Source organism: Festucalex cinctus, chromosome 1, assembly GCF_051991245.1.
Source record: "Festucalex cinctus isolate MCC-2025b chromosome 1, RoL_Fcin_1.0, whole genome shotgun sequence".
In the NCBI taxonomy this organism is placed as follows: Eukaryota; Metazoa; Chordata; class Actinopteri; order Syngnathiformes; family Syngnathidae; genus Festucalex; species Festucalex cinctus.
This window is the reverse complement of record NC_135411.1, coordinates 46,596,787-46,622,137: the sequence shown is the minus strand read 5'-3', so window position 1 is coordinate 46,622,137 and position 25,351 is coordinate 46,596,787. Positions and strand designations below refer to the sequence as shown.

The window sequence follows — 25,351 nt, the reverse complement described above, 5'->3', positions numbered from 1 at the left end:
GGGGCAAATGGAGGAAAACACCACTTCCGTCTCGTGTTTGGTGAGGAATTACGGTAGCATTTTAACATGGCTAAAAGCTCCAAAAAGTTGATTTTTCATGTTGCTGTCCCTTTATTGATGGCACCAATCACAGTTTTTTTTTGCCCCAGATTCAAGCTTTCAACAAACATGTACTAAAATGTCAAAAATATTGAGCAGGAAATGTAGACAGCATTAGTCAACACCAGTTTATTAGCAAAAAAAAAAGAAGTTCCATGTGTTGAGTACACCTTTAAACAAATATGTCTATTGCCAACAGTGCATCTAGGGTGGGTCAACTCAAATGCAAAATAAACAGCATATGTACATTATTTTCAATACCAAGCGAGCAAGTGTTCTCATCTGCAGTAACAGACACGCTGTACACAGCAAGTTAGACCATGTGAGCTCAGTGTACTGTATACTCATTTATTTACGATGGAGGTTTTCACAGTTGGAAACAACCCTGTGAGAAATTCGTAGTAAAGTTAAGTTAAAAAAAAAAAAATCTTAAAAGAAATAAATTTGTAGAGTTCAACAAAATATAACTGGTTAGTATCTCCATTTAAACACAGCTTTCATTTATCACTGAACCTATGCATCAGTGTAGGTAAAGATATGAGAAACTATATTTGTTTTTATATATACACCATATGGTTGGGACGAAGTAGAGATTGATTTTTCAGAATGTTGTGGCCAGTGGCCCGATTGAATTGTTGATGACTGATTGGTGAGAGAGGAGAACAAAGTTATGTTGTCCTGTAGTGAAAGTGTATAGAAGGCAATTAGCAAGGTACAATGCAGGTGAATGTATTGAAATTCAAACAAGGCCAAGATATTCTGTTCTCCAATGTTTTGCTTTCAGTCACGTGTACCCCTGGCAGTGACTCCTACATTTCCAATAAATACTCTCCCACAACGACATTTAATATACTGATTGGCTGTGCAAATGCTAGTATTTCACATTCCAGTCTCAAGTGCAACCAGTGCAAGAAACAAAGAAAGTGTGAGGGAAGTAGAAAATGTCTGGTAGAAATTATGATTTGCTGCTAACGTTAGATCGTCACCAGCCATATTGGTTGATGATCCCAAAAAAAAAGTTCATTTAGAACCCCAATTGTTTTCTAGAGTTTGCTTGATGTCAAAACTTGTTTTATGAGTTTTGATACTTGATTACAAGCTTAAAATAAACCTAGCTCAACTTTATTCTTTTCATATTTTTTTTTAATGAAGTTTGGCACCATATACTATAAGTACTGACAGTTGGGATGAGAAGTTTGAATACCTAAAGTACTTCTACAAAATCTGACTAACATATGAAATATGGATGCATGGGTTGCACAGTACATAAGTAGTGAATAAATGGCGCATCAAAAATATATTTTGCTTAAGGTGGCCCTGGATGGCAGGGGTTTGTGAAGTTGTGGTAGATATCACCAGGTGTGGTTCATCTTCTGAGGGCACTTTTCATTAAAACTGGCTGCAACCCTGACACACACAAAAAGATGAATTAGCTTGGTCAGAAAATTGCACTACTAAAACAAATGAGTGCACATCAATGGATTTGGAAAAATTGAATTTCAGAATATTGGATAATCAAGGATATCCACATACATACTTATACCGTAGTACAGTGTTCCCTCCTTCATCGCGGGTTGGTATGATTTTTTTGTTTATTGTGGGACGCATTCCCACATATGTTATTGTGATTTTTATTCTCCACACTTTTTTGCCGCGCAACAACTCCCACATAATACTTCCAATTTACAATGTTCAAATTTCAACTAGCTTAAAAAATTCACACCTCCCTGGGTATATATTGTCTGATTCCACATTACCTACAGTATTTGCACAATTTATCGATTAATATCAACTTTTTCCCATTCATTTTCAATGGGACAGACATTGAACCTTTTCTAACTATCACTTTCCACGCCACTTCCGTACATATAACTTACCATCATTACCAGGTGTCTGATCCTGCTTGGTGGCACAGTTTGTATCTCTCAATTTACTTCATAAGCATTCTACATTGCATTCAAATCTTAGCATTCAGCTTTCAGCATTTCCACGCAATTTCTCCAGAAATTGAACTTAGTCTAGTTATGAAAGCTTTTCCATTCGTCATTTGTTTTATTTCCTTTACAGTAATTTTTTTCCATTAAAAGTAGGTATGTTTTTTTAATTTAGTCCTTATACAGCACAGTTTATATTTTCTATCTCCGGAATGCAATGTTGTGGAGCGACGGGACAGACGCAGTTAGAAAGGTCTCACCGAGACGAATCTGTGGATGCCCGTATGTCCCCGGTCGGACGTAGGGTTCCAGAGATACGGCCACGCAGAGACCAAAAAATAAAAAAAATAAAAAAAAAAAAAAAAGGTTTGTAAACCAAAAAAGTTGTTTAAAAAAAAAAGGAAGAAAAAAAAACACGCTTTAAAAAAATTCACAAAACAGCAAGACTGCGAAAGATGAACTCGCAATAAACGAAGGAACACTGTACACGCTGTCCGCACTACAGGACAATTCAATTTTTTCAAAGTGAGGCAAAACTGAACTAGTTGACAAATGTGCTATGTATTACGAGTGACATAAAATACGACTTAAAAATAATAATAATAATAATAATTTAAACTATCAACTAGTGCAGTCTTGACTCACTAGGAAACATGTTAGATGAATTTCTCATGCACAAGTTTGGCATACTAAGATGATTTCAAAATGTACCTAAAAGTACTACTAGCTTACAGTTGTCAACTAGGGCACAGTTTTGCCTCACTAGTAAAACGTTATCCTACTAGTGACAAAGCGCTTACTGGTACACAGAACGGACACTACACTAGTAGGACAACTTTAGGATACTAGTAGGACATCTACATGTGAGGCAAAACCGCATTAGATGACTGTGTGCTACTAGTGAACAAATTGGTGTTACCTAGTAAATTTTATAATGACACTATTGGTACTAGTAGCACAGTTTTTTTAAACTAGTGAAGTGTAGTATGTTAAATTTGTACTTTGACCATATGGTCCAGGTGTTAGTCTGCCATTTGTTGTCACTAGTAAGACAATTGTTTTAGTGGAAACATTTTTTTCCACTGATGTATGACATTTTTGCACACTAGTAGAACAACTACATGTTACTAGTGTGTGCACTAGTTGATAACTGCATGCTACTACTGCTGCTAGTAAAGTACTAGGTAGAAATTTGTAACTCCACTATGGTAGTGCTTAATATTTGGAAAAATACCTTGATGAAATTCTCAAACTGAGGTTGCAACTTTCTCGTGATGGTTTCCGCTTTGTCAAGTGAAGTGCGTCGCCGTTGGGCTTCAAATTCCTTGAAGAAGTGGACAAAAACGGGCAGCGCGTTGTGAGCAAAATTCCACAATCTGCAATCTGGTGAGCCGATGAAAACGAATATCGTGATTTACTTTGGTGTTGAAGAGGTGTTCCGATGAGTCGATGTGTTTGTGCACCGCCGCCTCCGCCGTGGACACCAGCACATGGCACGCCGCGCAGTGGAACAGCGACATCTTTGTCATGTGCTCGTTTTCCTCGAGAGCTGACCACAGCAAAAGGCAAAACCGACATTTATTTGCCCATGTGATGTTTATGTGTGTTATTTAGGCTAGTATGCTATTGCTAGCTATTGATGAGCCACGTGTGAAGGTGGTTTGTTTGTGTTGAAAAATAAAGGTTGGGGAAAGTCTGGTTTGAAAGTAGGGTTGTTAATCCTGCCAAGTGAATACCTTGAAGATGGCTGAAATGAATAGGTCGGCTGCACTGGAGGCGTTTATACAGCATGACGTCCTGCAATTATATTTTCAAAAACGTTTTTATTATTTCTTTATTTTTTTTAAAGTACAGCTTAGTAACACAAATGCATGAAGTAATCGTGATTTTTAAAACAGGAACACCGTCTTACCTGCAGGAATGCAATGGTCATATCGTCGTAGTTATTCTGCTGTTGGATGTGCTCCATCGTGTCCCAGTGAATTTTGCTTTGCAAATGCTTCTCTAGCTCTTGCCCATTGCTCACTTCAACTTCACACAGGTCACAGTTGATGGCTATCCTTCAAAAGAAAGACAATATTGTCTCATTATTTGTAAAACCACTGTGTTCTGTTGGTGACATTTTAGATTGAAGGATAAGGCGAAACAGGCAGATATTAGCGTATCCTGGGAGTATTTTCAGATGTTCTACTTGTAGTTTTAGTTGATGCTAAAGTAACAGCTGATTGATGTAGTTGGTTTTAAATCATCACAATAGTGATGCTAATTACTTGTGTTGTTCCGATACCGATACTGCATTAAAACAGTGATATTGGTATCGGTGAATACTCACAAGTAACATGCCGATACCATTAATTCCAACTCTAATATAGGATTTTGGATGCAGCATCTTGTGTCTTGCTCGTGCGCGACATTCACTGATATGTGACATGCTCACTGCATGCCGATCTAAGATATCCCATTGGCCCTTGAATGCTCTGAACCAATGGCAGGACAGCTTTTTCATGTTGAGGGAAAAAAAACCTTTGGTATCAGTATGGTATCTGTATCAGCTGGTACTGTAAAGCTGGGTATCGGAATCGGTATCGGGGGGCCAAAAAACGGTATCGGAACAACACTACGAATTACGTTAGTCAATCGATAGCATTTTCCACTGCATGCCAACTTGAAGAAAAACATGTAGCTACCTACTGAATTAAACACTGCTAATGTGGGTGGGCAGACTACATAATAGATAAACAGCACAATGCCTCGCAGAAGCAAAAATGCTGCATGAACAAAAAAAATACCCATCCAAATGCATCAAGGAATCAGATTTCATAATGTGAATCATTAACACTTCAACATGGAGTTCATCAAATATTTCAACGATTTTGGTACGTTAAAAAGAAGCTGAGAATTGAGAAAATCTAAAGCAAGCCACATCCTTGCCTTCACACAACAGAGAAACATGATTTTTTTGGTACTCACTGCTCCATTTGTACAAAGTTTTTCCCTCTTCTTTTTACCCTTGGCATTTGCTCATCGTGCTCCAGTTCTGCAAAAAAGTTAACACACACACACACACACACACACATTTAACACATAATTTGAATCCCAGTTGGTCTTGGGCAAGAGATGAGGTACAGCCTGGATGGTCGCCAGTATTGCGGGGTACATATAGCTTCACACTATGTGGAGTCTTCAATTAACCTTAGGTAGAGTACATTAATCTATGTGATCAGTCTTGGAATCTGTAGCATAAAACCCTGATTAGGACACTCCTGCTATCAAGGTATTCTTGAGAGACATGTGCTGCCCAGTGTCAGAAAGCGTGAATCATCAATCATGGGTCAGGATAATTGGCCAAAACGCAGCGAAAAACATCCAAGAATGACTAAGAGCAAACACATTGGATTATTGTGAAGTTGTCCTCTGTGAGACCTGATCTGACCTGAAGGACCTGAAACATGCAGTCTCGTGAAAGCACCGCTCAAACATGAGAACTAGAGGAAGTACTAAGTGCAGTGTCGTTCCAAACACTTTTTTTTTTTTTTTAATCCAGTAGGCAACGGTACATTTCTTCAAGGTACAGTGTGAAATAGTTGACCACGAGATGTCACCAAGCTCGTACCAGTCCTCTCGAGAGGGGTTGGAGTCTCTTCCACTCTGGAGTTGCCCACGGTGAGAGGCGCAGAGCAGGTGTGGGCATACTTATTGCCCCCTGGCTCGGCGCCTGTACGTTGGGGGTGACCCCGGTAGACGAGAGGGTATCCTCCGCCTTCGGGTTGGGGGACGGGTCCTGACTGTTGTTTGTGCATATGCACCAAACAGCAGTTCATTGTACCCACCCTTTTTGGAGTCCTTGGAGGGTGTGCTGGAGAGCGCTCCCCCTGGGGACTCCCTCGTCCTGCTGGGGGACTTCAACGCTCACGTGGGCAATGAAAGTGAGACCTGGAGAGGCGTGATTGGGAGGAACGGCCGCCCCGATCGGAACCCGAGCGTGTGTCCATATGTGCACTTGGCACCAGGACACCTAGGTCGCAGTTCGATGATCGACATTGTAGTCGTGTCATCGGATTTGCGGCCACATGTTTTGGACACTCGGGTGAAGAGAGGCGGCGGAGCTGTCAACTGATCACCACCTGGTTGGCTCCGTTAGTGGGGGAAGATGTCGGTCCGACCTGGTAGACCCAAACGTATTGTGAGGGTCTGCTGGGAACGTCTGGCTGACAGGTACCAGCTGGCCAAGCGGAATGCAGCTTCGGCGGTTGCTGAGGCAAAAACTCGGACATGGCAGGAGTTCGGTGAGACGATGGAAAACGACTTCCGGACGGCTTCGAGGAAATTCTGGTCCACCATCCGGCGTCTCAGGAGAGGAAAGCAGTGCACCATTAACACTGTGTATAGTGGCGAAGGTGTGCTGCTGACCTCGACTCGGGACGTCGTGAATCGGTGGGGGGAATACTTCGAAGACCTCCTCAATTCCACCGACACATCTTCCTTTGAGGAAGCAGAGTCTGGGGACTCTGAGGTGGGCTCTCCTATCTCTAGGGTCGAAGTCACTGAGGTGGTTGGAAAGCTCCTTGGTGGCAGAGCCCCGGGGATGGATGAGATCCGCCCGGAGTTCCTCAAGACTCTGGATGTTGTGGGGCTGTCATGGTTGACACGCCTCTACATCGCATGGACATTGGGGACAGTGCCTCTGGATTGGCAGACTGGGGTGGTGGTCCCCCTTTTTAAGAAGGGGGACCGGAGGGTGTGTTCCAACTATAGAGGGCTCACACTCCTCAGCCTCCCTGGTAAGGTCTATAAGGTCTATTCAGGGGTGCTGGAGAGGAGGGTCCGTCGGGAAGTCGAATCTCGGATTCAGGAGGAGCAGTGTGGTTTTCGTCCTGGCCGTGGAACAGTGGACCAGTGGACCAGCTCTACACCCTCAGCAGGATCCTCGAGGGTGCGTGGGAGTTTGCTCAACCAGTCCACATGTGTTTTGTGGATTTGGAGAAGGCGTTGGACCGTGTCCCTTGGGAAGTCCTGTGGGGGGTGCTTCGGGTGTACGGGTACCAGGCCCCCTGATACGCTGTTCGGTCCCTGTACGACCGTTATCAGAGTCTGGTCCGCATTTCCGGCAGTAAGTCGGATTCGTTTCCAGTAAGGGTTGGACTCCGCCAAGGTTTCCCTTTGTCACCGATTCTGTTCATAGTTTTTATGGACAGAATTTCTAGGCGCAGCCGAGGCGTTGAGAGGTTCCGGTTTGGTGGCCTCAGCATTGCATCTCTGCTTTTTGCAGATGATGTGGTGCTGTTGGCTTCATCAAGCCGGAATCTCCTACTCTCACTGGAGCGGTTCGCAGCCAAGTGTGAAGCGGTTGGGATGAAGATCAGCACCTCCAAATCAGAGACCATGGTCCTCAGTCGGAAAAGGGTGGCGTGTCCTCTCCGGGTCGGGGATGAGATCCTCCCCCAAGTGGAGGAGTTCAAGTATCTTGGGGTCTTGTTCACGAGTGAGGGCAGGATGGAGCGGGAGATCGACAGGCGGATCGGTGCAGCGTCTGCAGTGATGCGGACTCTGTATCGGTCCGTCGTGGTGAAGAAAGAGCTGAGCCAAAAGGCGAAGCTCTCGATTTACCGGTCGATCTACGTTCCAACCCTCACCTATGGTCACAAGCTGTGGGTCGTGACCGAAAGAACACGATCCCGGATACAAGCAGCCGAAATGAGTTTCCTCCGCAGGGTGTCCGGGCTCTCCCTTAGAGATAGGGTGAGAAGCTCGGTCATCCGGGAGGGACTCAGAATCGAACCGCTAGTCCTCCGCGTTGAGAGGAGCCAGCTGAGGCGGCTCGGGCATCTGGTTCGGATGCCTCCTGGACGCCTCCCTGGGGTGGCGTTCCGGGCTTGTCCCACCGGCGGGAGGCCCCGGGGACGACCCAGGACACGCTGGAAATACTATGTCTCTCGGCTGGCCTGGGGGCGCCTTGGGATCCCGCCGGCGGAGCTGGTTGAAGTGGCTGGGGAGAGGGAGGTCTAGGTTTCCCTCCTAAAGCTGCTGCCCCCGCGACCCTTGGATAAGCGGTAGTAAATGGATGGATGGACGGATGGATGGACGGATGGACAGACGGATGGATGGATGGATGGACAGATGGATGGATGTCACCAAATAATAGGAGACTGTACAGCTGAAGCACATGCCTTTTGAAGCACGCAAACTACGGTGACTCAGAGAGATCAAACTTAATAGCAAGCCCACCATCAGCACTAATAATATTATTAGGCATGAATGAGAGAGCAGCTAACAAGAGCGGCTGGTGAGAGTTAGCTAGTCATAAGCTAGAGCGAGCGGCTAATCAAGTCGTCTTTTATTTATCTAGTAGATGAAATGGCTAGTAAAGGCTTTCGAGAACAAAGGAGAAGGTGACAAGCGGCGGGAGCCCGAATCAGGGGACTTCAAGACGACCACCTGTACGACCCAGCTGTAGAAATTAAGCGGCGGTCGGTCGATTAGGTCCGACAACTTCGACAAAGATGTAAGCAGGGCTAACTACATTTGCAAAGTTGTCCATTGTCCATGTAATTATAATTAGTGATTCCTAGACCTACGATAATATAGAAATAATTGTAAATGTAGTGATCATACATTTGATGCAATCACAAACTGCTTTGACTATGAAACAATCACGTGCTTTGCAGCTGAGCAACAGAAGACGAGTCCTGAAGCGCACATGCTGATGATTACTAAATGTCTTGCTACGCATATTCAGTTTTTTTGTTTGTTTGTTTTTTGCATATTATTGAAATCAACACAGGTAGTGGGTTTTTAAAATGAATGATTAGTTCACCACTAGACGGCACTAATTATTACACACTATGTATTTAATTACAGTTCAGTTGTATGTAACATTTAAAGGGCAAGTCAACTCAAAGATTTTCTTTACATTCTAATGTATGCAGAGCAGACCCACAAGTCTAAAAACAGTCTTCTTATTATTATTGCAATATGGGTTAAGCAGCAAAAGCCACCTGTTTTTAAGCCATCTCAGGGGGTGGCCATTTTGCCACTTGGTGTCGACTGTCAAGGTGACCCGTGATTGGTTCTTACCTGAGCCTTAGGCAAAAGTGATGTAATTTTCATTTGACAGCAAGTGGCAAAATGGCCGCCCCGCCAGATTTTGCTGCTTAACTCATACCGCAATATTAATAATAAGAATACTTGTTTAGTGGGGCTTGCATAGACCTGTTTGCACTAAAAAAATATTAAAATGCAATATTTTAAATGTAACTTTTTTTGAATAAAATATAAAAATATATTTTACATGTATGGCATCTTCTTTGGTAAATATAAATATGAATATTACATGCTCAAAAAAAAAGGTCTTCACCTGCTTCTATGGGATCCTCGTTAATTTCATAGTCCCGCTGCAATGTGGGCGAGGATAATCTAACACGTGGGATTATCTGCGGAAGTGAAAATTAGACATTTGGTTAGACAATCCTCGTCTCATCAGCACTTTAATGCAGAAAGCGGAGCACAAAATAAGACATTGCCATGTTAGGTCAAAGTGGACTACTCCAGTCCTGTAGGTGGTAGTGACGGGCTTAAAAAAAATAAATAAAAAAATAAAAAAATAAAAAAATAAAAAAAGGATCCACCTGAATCTGCTGGCCCAATACAAACCTGCTAACAAACAAGTGTTTTGCGATCATAGGTTCTGGTGTATTTATGGTTTAAACTATTAATTTTGGGGTGAACATCACAATGAAGTGACTTTGGAGTCCTCATCAGAATCACTGTTACTGTATAAATGTAGCATAACGCTGAGATCTTATTGTAAGTGGCCACACATTTAAACATACCAATGCAATATGATAGGCGAAAACACCAACTTCTATGACCTACTAGTATGAAGATGGAAGTTCAAGACTTTTAGGGGACTAAAAGTCTCAAAAGTCCCCTTATGGTGATACTGGCTAGTTGCAGGACTCAGGTATTTACCGTACCGGGTTTCTGTACTCAGGCCTGGTCATCTCTTCTCCGTTGGTCCGCTCTCTTCCATAAGACGCTAAATACTGTGGAGTGGATGTATGCCTGTCAGGGCTAAAAGATCTTCCACTAAATCTGTAACCCTGTGGTTCCTTCGATTTCATATCCGGGCTGTAGGGCCGTTGCTCAGCCAGCTGCTGACGAAACGGGCTAACTATATGGCTTTCGCTGAGTCTCCTCTCGGGGCTTAAGTCGTGTATGTCCAAGGCTCGACCCAATATCCACGGAGGGATGACATGGATGCTTCTGTCCTCAGGCATACATTGCCTCTCAAGATTGCCACCCTGCTCGGGCGGGGAGTGTTGCCAATCCAGGTTGTCATCCTGCTTGGGAGGGGAGCACTGCCACTCAAGGTTGTCATTCTGCTCAGGCGGGGAGTTGGAGTTTATCTCCCATAAGTTGACAGCAGGCAAGCCTTGCATAGGTGGATCAAAGGGTGCGTAAAGTTCAGTTCTGTGGGTGAGAAATGGGGGATGACAACACGCCATTTGTTATTGCTCTGACACCCCAACAGTAATTCACTGACAGTCTAATACAGGGGTGTCCAAACTACGGCCCGGGGGCCATTTGCAGCCCGCCATCTATTTTTTAGCAGCCCTCAGCATATACAAAAAAAATTACTTTTGACACAGCCTGTTTTTCTAGATGTGCAAAGAAGTTATTTAAATCTAAAACAGAAATATTTCTTTTTGTAATTTAATTAATTAAATCAAATATTTCAGTTCCAGAAGCAAAACTGTTTTCCTCCATGTTCCGCTGTCTGTGGCAAGGTCTAATTTGTGAACACATCACATTAATGATTAACTAAGATCCTCAAGTGATTTAAAATTTGTCATTTTATTACCGACTACTCTTAATTGGATTCTGAATGTGGAGATTGGTTCAGAGAAGGGGCGGATCTATTCTTGTGGGATACAGGGGTGTGGGTCACCCCAAAATCAAGAAAAACCCTAAACTGTCCTGTTTAAAAATAACTAGCTAAACTATGGTACATTATTAATCAAGTTATTAGTTTTAGCGTGTTTAATAAAGTCAGACAATTTCAAAATGGCCCGAGCATCCTTCGATTATTCTGTATGCGGCCCTCAAAGGAAAAAGTTTGGACACCCCTGGTCTAATACATCATTGGGAAAAAGGATCGTGATGGTCTAAATTTATTTTCTTAATACAGTAGTGCCTCGAGATACGTATAACTCGTCTTGTGCGATTTTCAAGTTAAGAGCATTCGTTGGATGGATTTTTTTCTGGTTTGAAATTGCAAACAAAAATTTTAAATACAAACGTTGTATGGTGGTGAAATCAACTCACTTCACCACAAGCAGCTGTTTGGCAGGGAGTGAAAAATTATGGAAGCCCAAAAGTGTCAAAATTCAATAAATAAAAAGGTCATTTTGAAATAACTATCCTGTAGATAAATAACGGACAATTATGTAATATGGCCATTAAATTTTACAACGAGATTTTAGTATTATTATGAAAAGTGTTATGCTATTCTTTAATATGTAAAAAATATTTTATTTTGATTAAATATTTCATAGTGATTATTTTAACGTCATACTTTTTAAAAAAATAATGACATTTAATTTATTTTCCAAGGTTTTATAAGATAGGAAAACGTTTTACAAAGTCAGTTTTTATTTCATAATGTCTTTTTCCACAATGGTCATCTTTTACATAATGACGTTTTACAGCCGAATGACTTGGTCTGTCAATCAAATGACATGAGGCGGAGCCAGTTACGTGATTGGCTGACTCCCTTATGCAGACATGAGCAGCAGCACTTGCAGTATGGATTCACGCGTGGAGAGTTTAGCCTAGCGCCTGATGAGGAGCCGCGGCGGTCACAGGCTTGCTAAAGCATGGATGCGGGAGATAAGTCACTTTCAGAAGTACTCCAAGAAATAGCAAATCGTTTAGAATCGGATCATAACGTAAAGGCTTTGTTAAACTTCTGCGTCAGGCTACGGCGTAGGCGTCATGGCGATCTAGGCTCAAACAGGTGGTCCCACCCACTGACTTTGATTGACAGACCAAGTCATTCGGCTGTAAAACGCCGTTATGTAAAAGAAGACCATTGAGGAAAAGGACATTATGAAATAAAAACTGACTTTGTAAAACAAAGTTTTCTTATCTTATAAAACCTTGAAAAATACATTAAATGTCATTATTTTTTAAAAAGTATGACGTTTTAAAATAATAATTATGAAATATGTAATCAAAATAAAATATTTTTACATATTAAAGCACAGTATGCACACTTTTCATAATAATACTAACGCCTCATTTTACAATTTAATGGCCATATTACATAATTGTCTTTTATTTATCAAAAGGATAGTTATTTCAAAAAGGCCTTTTGATTTATTGGATTTTGACACTTTTGGGCTTCCATAAAAAATCTTACAAAAAAGGTTTCAATATGTTTATTGTCACTCCCAGTTAACGTTTACAAACTATCAATTACATGTTGTGGACGTACCCTTCTTCATTGCTTTGCTCCTGGGATTCATCTTCAGGATCTTCATTTTCGATCGGTTTGAATGAAGACTTCCATTTACCAGGGGGAGGCTGCACTACCAGGCCAAATAAAATGACAAGGTATAATTAGCTCATCCGCTCCAAGCCATTTTCACGCAATGCCGTTTGCTTTTAATGGATTTTGGCTGATTCTGCAAGGCCCACAGACTATTGTGTTCTATTGCTATAAAAACATGGAACCTACCAAAAGAAAGATTCAAGTCTCTTCTTTCATCAGGAAAAAAAAAGTATATTTGTATCAGTTTCCGTTTTGCAGCAATTAACATTAGAATATAGCTAAGTTTCATTAATTTTTAAAAATCTATTTAGAATTGTGAGTAATTGAGCTTTTTTTTTTTTCTCAACATGGCCGTGGTTTATCTCCTTTGCTCTGCTGCCACCTGCTGGCCGTTTGTGTAATAACTACCATTTCTGCAACCACGCTTGGCAGTTGAGAGGCTGCATCAAAGCCTTCTGTATGCTCGAGCATAAAACAAACAAACAAAAAACGTATAAATACGTTTTTGGGACACTTAATACATTAAAAAAAAGACGTATTTATACGTTTTTGGGAGCAAATGAGTTAACTCTGTGGACATTTTATTTATTGTGTATAGTTAACTGCAAGTCTTGATTGCAAATCTCATATGGTAAACCTCAATTTTCTCCTATTTTATGATGACTTAAAGGGATCATTCGGATTTTTTAACATGAATCTCAATTTGATCCTCACCTCCAGTGTGTGCGATCAGCACTGACTTACCCCTGACAGCGTTCTGTGACACGCGTTCTGGTCCGGTGTTGGACGAGAGGAAAATAGTCCAGCAAGCTGGCCGGGGTCTCGGAAATAAAGCGTTTTTCTTCTAAAAACTATTTGTTTTCAAAAGCGTGATACATTTCCATCACAATACTCTTTCCTGAAAAAAGTCAGACGCCATTATCGCCAGCCACTACTTTTCTGTTCGTTCGTATCACTGCGCGGCTCCCTGTAGAGGGCTAACCGACGCACTGCAGCCAGCTAGCTGATACTTCCGCCTTCGAAAAGGCTAACAACTTCCAGCAGAAGGATCAGCTGGCAGCAGTGCGTCAATTCACTGTCTACAGGGCGCCGCGCAGTGATACGAACGAACAGAAAAGTAGTGGCTGGCGGTAATGGCGTCTGACTTTTTTCAGGAAAGAGTATTGTGATGGAAATGTATCACGCTTTTGAAAACAAATAGTTTTTAGAAGAAAAATGCTTTATTTCCGACACCCCAGCCAGCTTGCTGGACTATTTTCCTCTTGTCCAACACCGGACCAGAACTGGTGTAACTGGTGTTACCCCTGTCAGGGGTAAGTCAGTGCTGATCGCACACACTGGAGGTGAGGATCAAATTGTGATTTATGTTAAAAAAGCCGAACGATCCCTTTAAGTGGTATATTTTTTAAGTCATTGAATGTAATATGTAACACTTATAATGTATTTTATTCAGCCTTGAGCTACAAATACAGATGAAATAGTAATTTAGGTGAAAGTATTTGTATGTTTATCTGAATATCTATCTTGAAAACGTATACAATTTAGTTGTCAAAAACCCATGACTTTTTGCTCACAAATAAATACAGGTTGAAGGATGCCAATGTCAAAAATAGTACACTTTTTAGCTTGCAAATATATACAACTACTTTATTCTCTAAATATTACAACTTCAACTCATTAAATGCTAAGACTTAAATCCATTAGATTAAAAAAAACATTCAGTGCCAATGTAACAAGTTATACACCACTATATGAAGGACTATTACAGTTTTCAAAAAAACAATTGAATATCCTCAAAAACTAATAATTTCCATGATTCTAATAAAAGATTTTGCAATTTTACATAATTTGGTCTTCCAACTCATAAAAACAGGATTACAAAAAAAAATATACAATGTCAGTTGCGCTTAATGTTGGCCAATGAAGCGGCTCTTTGAAGCTGTGCTTTGCAACATGCTCAGCATTCACAGGTGCAAACTTTCTGCTTCACGTCCATAGACATCCCAGGCCGACAAAAAACGTGACCTCATTAAGTCAGGATGCGGTCCAGGCCAAGGTGACCGATGTTATCATGCAGTACCCTCAGTGCTAGGTGACTCCACTCTCATAGCCACAACCTCAAAATCGGAATCTCCAGTTGCAGTGTTAGGACGGCGTTGGCTTCCAGACTCCAGATGTTCCAATACTATTTTGAAAACAATATCCTCCTTCCTCCCTTTGTTTTTCTGCCAAATCACTCATTGTGAAATACAGGACAACATGAGACACTCCTGCTGAAAACCTTTCACGGGAACCATTAATGTTAATACTGAAGGGAAGCAGCAAAGAAGACACGAAGACTCTTTGGTTTATAATAATAAAAATGATATTAATCCTAAATAATACATGACAAACAAAATATTGTCACAGAAAATGCATGGGGAAATTTTGCTCAATTAAATCTAATGAGTATTTGTATTTATCAATTCTAAATTCAAGGCTCTACTGTTTGAAATGTTCCTTCCTTTCCATCTGTCTGAGAAAAAAGTTGAATCGATGCTCCAATATTTTCCAGATGTGAATTGGGTCATTCCACCTCAGTTCACGCAAAGAGTGAAACCCTACTTTTGCCGATTTTGTAGAAATTTTGTGCACAGGTATATCATGGAATGGAATGTCAAATTTACACATTTCAGCTATTCAGATATTGCAGGGGTGTCAAAGTCCGGTCCTTGAGGGCCTGAGTCCTGCATGTTTTCGAGGTTTCCAACATTCAACACAGCTGATTCATATTTAAGATCATTAGCATCAGATCATCGGCTCTGCAGGAGCCTGATAATGATCCTGATCATTGAATCAGGTGTGTTGGAGTAGAGAAACGTCAATAACATGCAGGACTCAGGCCCTCGAGGACCGGATCTTGACACATTTGAGATATTGGATGGATGGATGGATGGATGAACAGAATCCAAGATATTGCAGGGTTTTTTTTTTTTTTTACTTTTTCGCCAAAACGGCTACCAAATTTCAAATGGCCTTTTGTCAGCAACGACTAGTCCGATTTAAAAACAAAAACAAGGTATCTCTGGAAAGGAAAAATCATAAGGAATTTGAGTAGTTTTGACATAAATTACCTTTAGGCCTACTTTTTTAACTTGATACGCACAATAAGGGACACGCCCAACCTCAACGACACAAATACAAATAAATGTAGACCTAAGTGTCAACTACAACATACCATATGAATAAGTGGAGGGGTTTTCTTTTTTTATTTCACCCAAATCAATGTAGATTTTAATTATACTGTCCAAGCTGATTAACCCAGGACATAAAAATGACAACTGCAGTGTTTACTGTAATTTATTCATCTACTGTACAGGCCAGCTCAAACAGTGGATCAAAATCCTGGCCAGATCAATATGAGAAATCCTGAAGTTTCTTGTTGAAGATGATTTCAAGAGAGGAGTGCTCTGAATCAGGAACACAACAGCAGTCATTTCTTGATAGCCAGTAAAATGTCCTTGGCTGGTCCATAAGAGTGTATGAACTTTATTCTGTAGGCAACATAATTTTCTGAGACCTCCCCCATCACCAATCCGTGGGAATTTTATCATAGCTGCAGCATCCAAAGTTTTGAGGTCTGACAACAAGAGTCGTATCAGCAGCACATTCATGCTCATCACTCGAGTGTCCTAGAACATGCTGAACTACAACCAAATCAGGAGGGTTTGCCTGTTGACTGAGTTTGTTTCCATGCACATGTGTCAGGGCGATAGGTACAAAATGATGGTACTGAATTGTCCTTTGATGGTCAGGGCAAGGTCGAATGTGGGTTTCAGTTCATTCACACAACTAGCCATATCTAGTTGAAAAAATGGAAGAAATAGAACAATCAAATGCTCTTCCATGAGAAGACAGAAGGTACATCATTAAATTAACATGTGTATCCACTTTTTGTAAATCGTTTTTCTAAGTGGTGTGCCATGACATTTTCTCCCACATGAAATATGTGCCTTGGCTGGGAAACATAATTTCGCTAACAACGTTCCAAAAATAGCAACAGAAATGAGTACCTGAAAAAGACTGTCCTAAGCAGCCAGGGCACAAAGAGTGGTCCGAGCATAAAAAATGTATTCTTTCCATGCTAAGAATTACCCCCTACACCAAAATTTTACTGAAATTGGATGGGATGAATTTTCAAAATGCCATCTGGGTGATTTGAGGTGGCATGATAAGATTACTACTTGTAGCTTTAGCATGACAGTACTTTAATTTTTACATAAAAAAAAATATGATAATATTTTGTGTATATTTAAAGAGAAAATTTCATTTATTTAACATTCTGACTTTTTTTCCTGGTAAATGTGGAACTTTAATCCTGTTGTGTAGTTTAATATTTTTTCTTTGATCTTTTCAGTGCGCCCACTAACTCTTTGTGCTTCAACACACTTCCATATATCTGTCATATGCTGACAGCAAAAAAAAAAAAAAAAAAAAAAAGTACAGTATTCCCTCGCTATAACGCGGTTCACTTTTCGTGACCTCGCTGTTTTGCTGATTTTTTTTCGTGCAATTTTGCATCCATTTTTTTAACAGTAATGTACCTATTTGATAACATTTATGAGGTTTTGAACATTGACAATGTTCAAAGAAAGAAATGTGAGAAAATGTAAATGCCAAGATGAGAAAAGTGAATAAATTGTGTGGTGAGGGGTGTTAGAGCCTTAAAACATTTATAATAAATGTAAAACATAAAGCTAAGTACTTCGCGGATTTCATTTATTGCTGGTACTGTTTGGAAACTAACCCCAGCGGAAAACGAGGGAACACTGTATTGCTGCTGTTGTTACCTGGCAGAGGCTGAGGCTGAGTCTGAGCTGCCCTTGCCCCTGTCACCATAGCTGATGTGCTTCTACTCTTTGGCACGGTCGTGGGTCTCATTGGGGTGTGCGTCGTGCGTTCTTTAAACTCCTCAGGTACTCTAGCAAGTAGTACATTTAAAAATATGTAAAGTTACATGCCACATTCATGGGCTAAAAGTACGACGCTAAACATGGGTTGTCGTTTTATCATCGCTAAAAATACAACTGGCTTTAGCTACAAACTCCATACATACACGCAAAAAACAAACAAACAAGAAAAACAAGTGTTGAACAACAAAATGCACAGTCTGGGATAAGTATTGTTTATGCCCAAACAAACGTTAAGCTAACAACTGCTAACTGTGAATAGAGTACAAAATTACCTCTTCGATTGTTCATTGACACGGCCATTTTGTCCCCGAGTCGCTGTCCGTGCTGACCGCGAAGTGTTGCTATAAGCAACGTTTTTGTGGGAATTCATGGTTTGATTTTCTTTTGGCCAGGAGAGAAAGAAATACAATTGACCGAGTAGCACAGACAAGGAAGGAGAGTCGACAACCCCCTTACGTGTCCCATAAACAACCAGTAGGTGGTGCTACAGTATACGTTTAGGAGATCGTGATACCGTATTTCACAAAGGAGGTTCAACAAACTGTGAGATTAACCCTGAACAACGAGTTGGCATACCCTCCGATAGGAAACTCTGGTTCCAGTGAGTTATATCAACGCTGAGTAGTCTCACTTGGATTTAAGGCTTCCTTACTCTCAGAGTTAATAGACCACCTCAATGGAGGCCTGATTCGTCGAGTCACCATGGCAACGGGAAAGCCGAGCTCGGCACCGCTCTCTGCTTTCGTGTTGCAATTTTATTTTTTTTTAACCCTTTGAAACAAAAATCTTAATGCGATCATATGTCGAATTTGAACATATCTTTATCAAAAAAAAAAAAAAAAAAAAGTGCAACACCGCAGCGATGTCTTATTTGAACATACCTTTATTTAAAAAAAAAAAAAAAAAGTGCGACATCACAGCGGCTCTCCATAGAGGAAGGCGGCGGAGAAGAACATTTCTGCTCCGGTCAATGCGTAGATTTAAATGTATAGTCCTTTGCAATCATGGGGGAAACCTGTTCAATGATAGCTCATTAATTCTTTTCATTTAGGCCCAATCCTGCGAGGGAGAAGCGCACTTGATTTAAGATTAAATTTAAAAACATTATTCAAACGGGTATAAGAATACTCCTATGCCAACGGTGACCAAGTCCTGCCCTCGAGGGCCCCTGTCCTGAATGTTTTAGATGCCTCCCTCTTCCAACAACTGATTCAAATGATCAGGATCGTAATCAGTCTTCTGCAGTGCTTGTTGATGAGCTGATCATTTAAATCAGGTGTGTTGGAGGAGGGAAACATCTAAAACATGCAGGGTTGTGACCCTCCAGGACTAGAGATGCCCATCTCTCCCCTAGCATGTGAGGTGCTTAACTTTGTCTGATTTTCAGTGGTATTTCTGTCCCGCATTGACGTGACAAGTCGGCTTCACCGCATATCCTCAAATCTTCCACTCACAAACTCTGCCAATCGATCTGTTCGTCATTACAGTATTTTACAAACCTGAATTGTATGGCGTTAGATTTGTGCCACAATTCCGTGCGTAACAAAATGTGTTTCGTACGTACAAAATGTGTTTCGTACGTACCAAAAATGTGTTTCGTACGTACCAAAAATGTGTTTCGTATGTACAAAATGTGTTTCGTGCGTACAAAACAGTCCTCGCGCACGCTTGCTACGTCTCTCCTCAACACGTACGAAACTTTGATTTACGCTTGCGATGCAAGGGTCGAGGCGTAATATTTGTGCCACAATTCTTAACCAATCAGGAGTCGGACAGGAAAGCAAATCCTGATTGGCTGTTTAATATCCAATCAGGCAGAACTTTGACAACGTGTCGTCACGCCGCGTTGCATCATGGGTGCTTCTTCGATTTATTTATTTATTTATTTATTTATTTTAAACAAGCACTCGGTCCTTTCCTGTTTGAATTTTTGTCTGTATTTCTGCTGATTTTTATTTACTTAATAGAAGTTTTGTTATGTTACGGGATGAATCAGCTCCTAACTGCTTTCCTGCTTAGCGGAAGAAGGAGGGAAAACAAGTTTTAGCGCTCATGGTGATGTTGGATGACGGCATAAAATAGAAGAAAAAAAAAGAGAAGAGGCTAACCTGCTACTTACGTTTTCATTATGGTAAGTTACAAAATACTGTACTGTATTTAAGTCAGTAAATCCTATAGTTTTGTCCTCTTTTGATCGTGTTACTATCATTACAATCTTAAACAATGCATGCCATCATGAGTGGCGTTGTATAAGAAGTAGAAAAGAAAATGTTAGACCATCCATTTTTCTTTAGTAATTAGTGCCTGGTACCACTAAAGGTATATCGTGAATAACAGAAAACATTGAATACCTAAGAGCACTGTGTTTGGCAGTCCAATGCTATAGTTATTGACGTAAGAATTGAATTCATTTTGGTTACAAGACAACCATACACCATGACTAGCAGCTGTTGAAATAAACATGTTTGCCCAAAATAATTGTTTTACTAATGTGAGAAACATGGTTGATCTTGTCATTTTTCCATAACAACAGATAGACAATTAAAAATCTGAGCGCTAACCTTGGGTTTTGTTTTTATTACCAGGCAACAAAGATGACAAAGAACCCAGAATGCACCTGATGACACCACAACAGAAGTGTCAAAAACACCACGAGAAGCAGAAGATGAAGAAGTGGAGTGGAAAAAATATTGATATCGTGCTATTGGCCCATGCAATATGCATATAACAGACATGCAATAAGTTTCATATGGAATTTTTTGCTTTTATCTGAATTTGACCAGTCAGCCACTTGCTAAAATGTGCACCACCATCCACTAGTTGAACATTATTGAAGTCATTACAATTAAATAACTCTGAATACATTTTACTGCATGAGAAATATAATTTGTTCATTAGATAATAAAATCATCATCAGTCATTTCTTTAGATCCATATTAAATATTGCAATATCTATTGCTATATTCAGCAAAATCGCGTATTGCATGATTTTCCAATTTTGTGCAGCCCTAATTCCTGACGTTTTTGAGCCAGCTGATGAGACCAATTTGACTTAGTCATTAAAATGTCTGTAGGAAGAGTCAGAACGTGAAGCTTGAGCTTGACAGCAGAGAAATCAAGAGCTCCTGAAGAATGACAACATTAACATTGGACTATCAAAATTCGAATAGTTGTAATGGCCTGTTTTGCAGCATACCAAATCAAACATTTTTAAAATATTTTTTCTCCTGTAAGTTGTCGACACTTTTACTGAACTTATTTAAATGTGTCTTGCAAACAGTATCATTGACAATTAGAAAAATAAAAAGTGTCACACACACTGTATTCGGAACAACCTGTAAACAATAACCAAAATACTATTGCAGGTACAGTGCCAATGCAGTACATGACACATTTATGGTTTCAAGATTAAAGTGCGGAAGTGCACACACTGCACATTTGCCCATCATTGACCAAGAAGACCTCAGAGTACTGTACTCACGATGATGTATTGAGAATGCAAGACCCAAGAGGTTCCACAGATGAAAATATATTACACATTGTATTTGTAATTGACACTTAATGATGCATTATCGATCAACAAACAGCAAACTGTACATTTTGTTTTTAAATCAAATGAATCGTCCTCAGTTACAGTGCATCTTTGCAGTTTTTATTTCAAGTTTTACACACAGTAGGCATGGTAGACTGCTATTGTGGAGCCATCCATCGCCAAAGTAGTCTTCGATTCGGAAGTTAGCGTCCCCCCCAACGGTCATCCAACGGTCCTATGAGGGCTAAAACTTGTCTTCCGCTAAGCAGGAAAGCAGTTGGGAGCTGCTTCACCCCGTAATATAACAAAACTTTTGTTAAGTAAATAAAAGTCAGCAGAAATGCAGATAAAATACAAACAGGAAAGCACCGAGTGCTAGTAAACAAAACAAAAAACAAAACAAAAAAATCGAAGAAGCGCCCATGATGCAACGCGGCGTGACGACACGTTGTCAAAGTTCTGCCTGATTGGATATTAAACAGCCAATCAGGATTTGCTCTCCTGTCCGACTCCTGATTGGTTAAGAATTGTGGCACAAATATTACGCCTCGACCCTTGCATCGCAAGCGTAAATCAAAGTTTTGTACGTGTTGAGGAGAGACGTAGCAAGCGTGCGCGAGGACTGTTTTGTACGCACGAAACACATTTTGTACATACGAAACACATTTTTGGTACGTACGAAACACATTTTGTACGTACGAAACACATTTTTGGTACGAACGAAACACATTTTGTACGTACGAAACACATTTTTGGTACGTACGAAACACATTTTGTACGTACGAAACACATTTTTGGTACGTACGAAACACATTTTGTTACGCACGGAATTGTGGCACAAATCTAACGCCATAGAATTGCACCCTACTCGTTGAAGAACATACTTGATTAATATTACATTGGTGACAATAAACTCTTGGATTAAATTTGACAAAGATACACAGTAATTAAGTTTGATGAAAATTATATTATAGTGTACTATTAGAATTGTAGATTACAATGCATATAATTTAGACAGTGAAATTATTTACTCTGTCTGTAAAATTTGTCAAGACCAAGTCTTGACTTTCTTAGAACGACTTTATGACAATAACGACCAACTATCTTTTCACATTGTTGTTTTTTTTGTTTTTTGTTTTTTAATTGAGTCAAAAAATCTGTGAACATTTGAGCATAGGACATTGAGGTGATACAGCAATTCTTAATCTACACATCAACCTACAGTACATAAAAATACATTTGTGGGGAGCAGACAACTTTATCATCAATCGATGTAGGACAATTACCGGTAGTCAAAATGGATGACACTGTAGGCTACATGTTTACATTTTAGAGCATGGAGAAAACGTGTAAAAGGTCCTGCCCATCTAGGAAAACAGTATCTGAGAACATTCATGGATTTTTTTATGCAAGTGAATTGGCATACATCGATAACGTACTGGTTAAAGGTAATATCTAATGATTTACTGATTTCTGGAATTGCTATTTTTTATTCATTGATCAACAAACTAGTAAGCTGAATCAAAAAAGGAGCAGAAAATATTCTTCAAGTAGTGAGTAAAAAAAACAATGGACAAGATGTGACTTTTTGTTCTCTCTGTGAAGAAAAAAGTCAAGCGAGTTGGAGAAAACTTACCCCCCCCCCCCCCCCCCATACATTTTCATCCAAGGTTATAATTGTTCCTGATGGACTAAAATATGTAAGGTCTACATACTAACTACAATTTTTAAGAACACAGGATTAGACACAATCAAGCAGGTCTTTTGAGGTCACTGTAATATGGTTACAAACTATGGCAATGCTTGATGAAAAAAAAAAAAAATGTTTCATTAGATGACATATGTACGCATTCATTCTGTTTAACAATGAGAAACTAACAAACCATTACCCTTTAATGGTCACTCCAAGAAAAAAAACATTTAAAAAAATTATTTGTCCATATTTTCTGAGTTATTGGACCACAAATAACAAAAATAAATGAAAATTATAATTACATGCCCCCTAGTTGTTATAATATGAGCCTCTACCAAATGGTTGAGATGGACGTTGATGGTAACAAATTTAATAATGTACAATAACAATTAAATTGTTGCTTATAACCTGCAAAGACAAAATGCAATGAGGAAAATGTAAAAAAAAAAAAAAAAAAAAAAAAAAGGTTAATAATTGATGTCAATTCAGTTTTATTGTAATAAAGAAGCTTTCTCTTGCGCTTTTGCACAAAAATCTATCTGCTTGAATCTTCCATCCATCGATCCATGTTCTTCACTGCATATTCCTCACAAGGGTCGCGGGGGTGCTGGAGCCTATCCCAGCTGGCTTTGGGCAGTAGGCGGGGTACACCCTGGACTGGTTGCCAGAAGTTGAAACTTCTTTTGTTTACACATTAATTAATATGAGACTATATAAATACGTATTATGTGAGCATTGTAACAATGCGCTATAGTGTTTGATTTGTAAATTCTTATATATTTGGAATAATTGTAAAAGAATTAAAGCATATTTATTTGATTACAATTATGTCTTATTTAATGTTTTTACTGCATTGACACAGACCTTCCATTTATTTTATTTATCCATCCATCCATTTACTTAATTGCTTCTTCCTCACAAGGGTCACGGGGGTGCTGGAGCCTATCCCAGCTGGCTTTGGGCAGTAGACGGGGTACACCCTGGACTGGTTGCCAGCCAATCGCAGGGCACACAGAGACGAACAACCATCCACACACACACAAGCACACCTTGGGACAATTCGGCGCGCCCAATTAACCTGCCGTGCATGTCTTTGGAATGTGGGAGAAGACCGGATTACCTGGAGAAGATCCATGCAGGCACGGGGAGAACATGCAAATGCCACCCAAGAAGGCCGGAGCATGGACTCGATCTTGTGTCCTCAGTACTTGGAGGCGGATGTGCTAACCACTAATCCACCATGCCGCCCTGCTTGAATCTTGTCTGTAGCATTATATCAGCTATAACATCAAAGCCTGATGCAGAGTTCCAGTTGTCCTCCATGGCTGGGAAGTCAAAAACACCCATGAAAAGGAGCATGGCCAGGAAATCTTCGATCTCTGCAGGGTTAGTCTTGATTGGATCCCCCAGCTCTTGGACAGAGTACAAATTCGATTGATGAGCAATATGTTTAATCATCTCATCTGTGAAGATCATTTTGAAGTACTGAAAGCGTGTCTTGACCATTTCAGGGTGTTCAAAATTTGAATCAGGAATCTGGATGTCCTCAATATCTACAATAGCTTCCAAAATTCAGCTTCTTTTTCTTTCTTTTCAGTCATTTTCTTCTTCTTGCCAGGGGTTGACATAGTCATCCAGTTCTTCATTTACTGTTTTTAGGGTATTCCCCCCCCCCCCCTTTCTCTTCCTCTTAGCAGGTGTGCTGGTTGAGGGCAGCTCATCTTCATCCATAGATTCAACCATACAACTCTGCTTGTTTGGGCAGATAATCAAGATACCCAATTTCATCATCAGAATGACAGAGCAGCCTCAGAGTCTTCAGGATCTACTGGTACAAGGGCCAGAAAATTCCTTGGCCTTGAACCATAAAATGATTTAGCGTTCAACTACCCTATGGATCTATGGGTGCCCTGGCACATGCCCTTTTCACAAGAAGCGGCCATATTGTTGTTCATATTTTTGGTTAATGAAATCCAGTTAAAGCACTGTATTCACACTTAAAGAAAAAAAAAACAAATCCAATACATGTTATACATTTTCAACTGTTCGCTTGTCAGTGTGTCTTATTTCCGTTAGAGGTTTTCCTTTACTCAAAGCATAGTTGCTGTCGCCAATCTCGTCAAAACTTAAATGAAACCAAAATTGAGCAGATTTGAATAGTTGATGCACCTGAGAGACATTGACTGATCTATTTCTTGCATTCTTTCTTGATTACTTATTAGTAGAAGGGTGACACATCAGAGTAGCTACACCTTAGGTGGCTGGCTACACTAGCCTACTTTAAAATGTAGTGACACGAGTTGTAATTAGCCTTTCGTTCTTTTATTCAGCATGGAGAGAATGAGGTTAACATTTACCAGCTTCTAACATTGCCATTTTATTGATAGTCATTCATTCCGTGGTTTTGTGGTCTAAATGTGCGTGTACATTGAGAACCAAAATGAATTTTTAACCAGCAGTTCAAAAATTACATTTTTGTGGAGACATTTTGGTCGGTCCTCACAACTCAAGACTGAGGGTCGAGACTTGGTTTTACAGTTTAGGCTTGAATCAATTCTGATGATTAAGATTAGCCCAGCGCCAGCAAGA

At 40.2% G+C, this 25,351-nt stretch overlaps 1 protein-coding gene and 1 long non-coding RNA gene across 2 annotated transcripts; one reads left to right on the top strand and one right to left on the bottom strand.

Moving 5' to 3' along the window:
* Window positions 1-213: 213 nt before the first annotated feature.
* Window positions 214-18,355, bottom strand: LOC144031145 (uncharacterized). Its single transcript, XM_077537944.1, has 11 exons — window positions 17,810-18,355; window positions 17,415-17,545; window positions 12,529-12,622; window positions 10,007-10,502; window positions 9,388-9,463; window positions 5,004-5,070; window positions 3,946-4,093; window positions 3,770-3,830; window positions 3,452-3,582; window positions 3,268-3,357; window positions 214-1,506 (listed from the first exon to the last, which is right to left on the bottom strand). Exons 1-11 carry the CDS (start codon window positions 17,905-17,907, stop codon window positions 1,489-1,491), a joined length of 1,410 nt encoding a protein of 469 aa, XP_077394070.1. The 5' UTR covers window positions 17,908-18,355; the 3' UTR covers window positions 214-1,488.
* Window positions 18,356-19,342: 987 nt separating this feature from the next.
* LOC144031639 (uncharacterized) lies at window positions 19,343-20,854 on the top strand. Its single transcript, XR_013287576.1, has 2 exons — window positions 19,343-19,668; window positions 20,123-20,854. It is a non-coding gene; the product is annotated as an uncharacterized LOC144031639 (long non-coding RNA).
* Window positions 20,855-25,351: the final 4,497 nt, after the last annotated feature.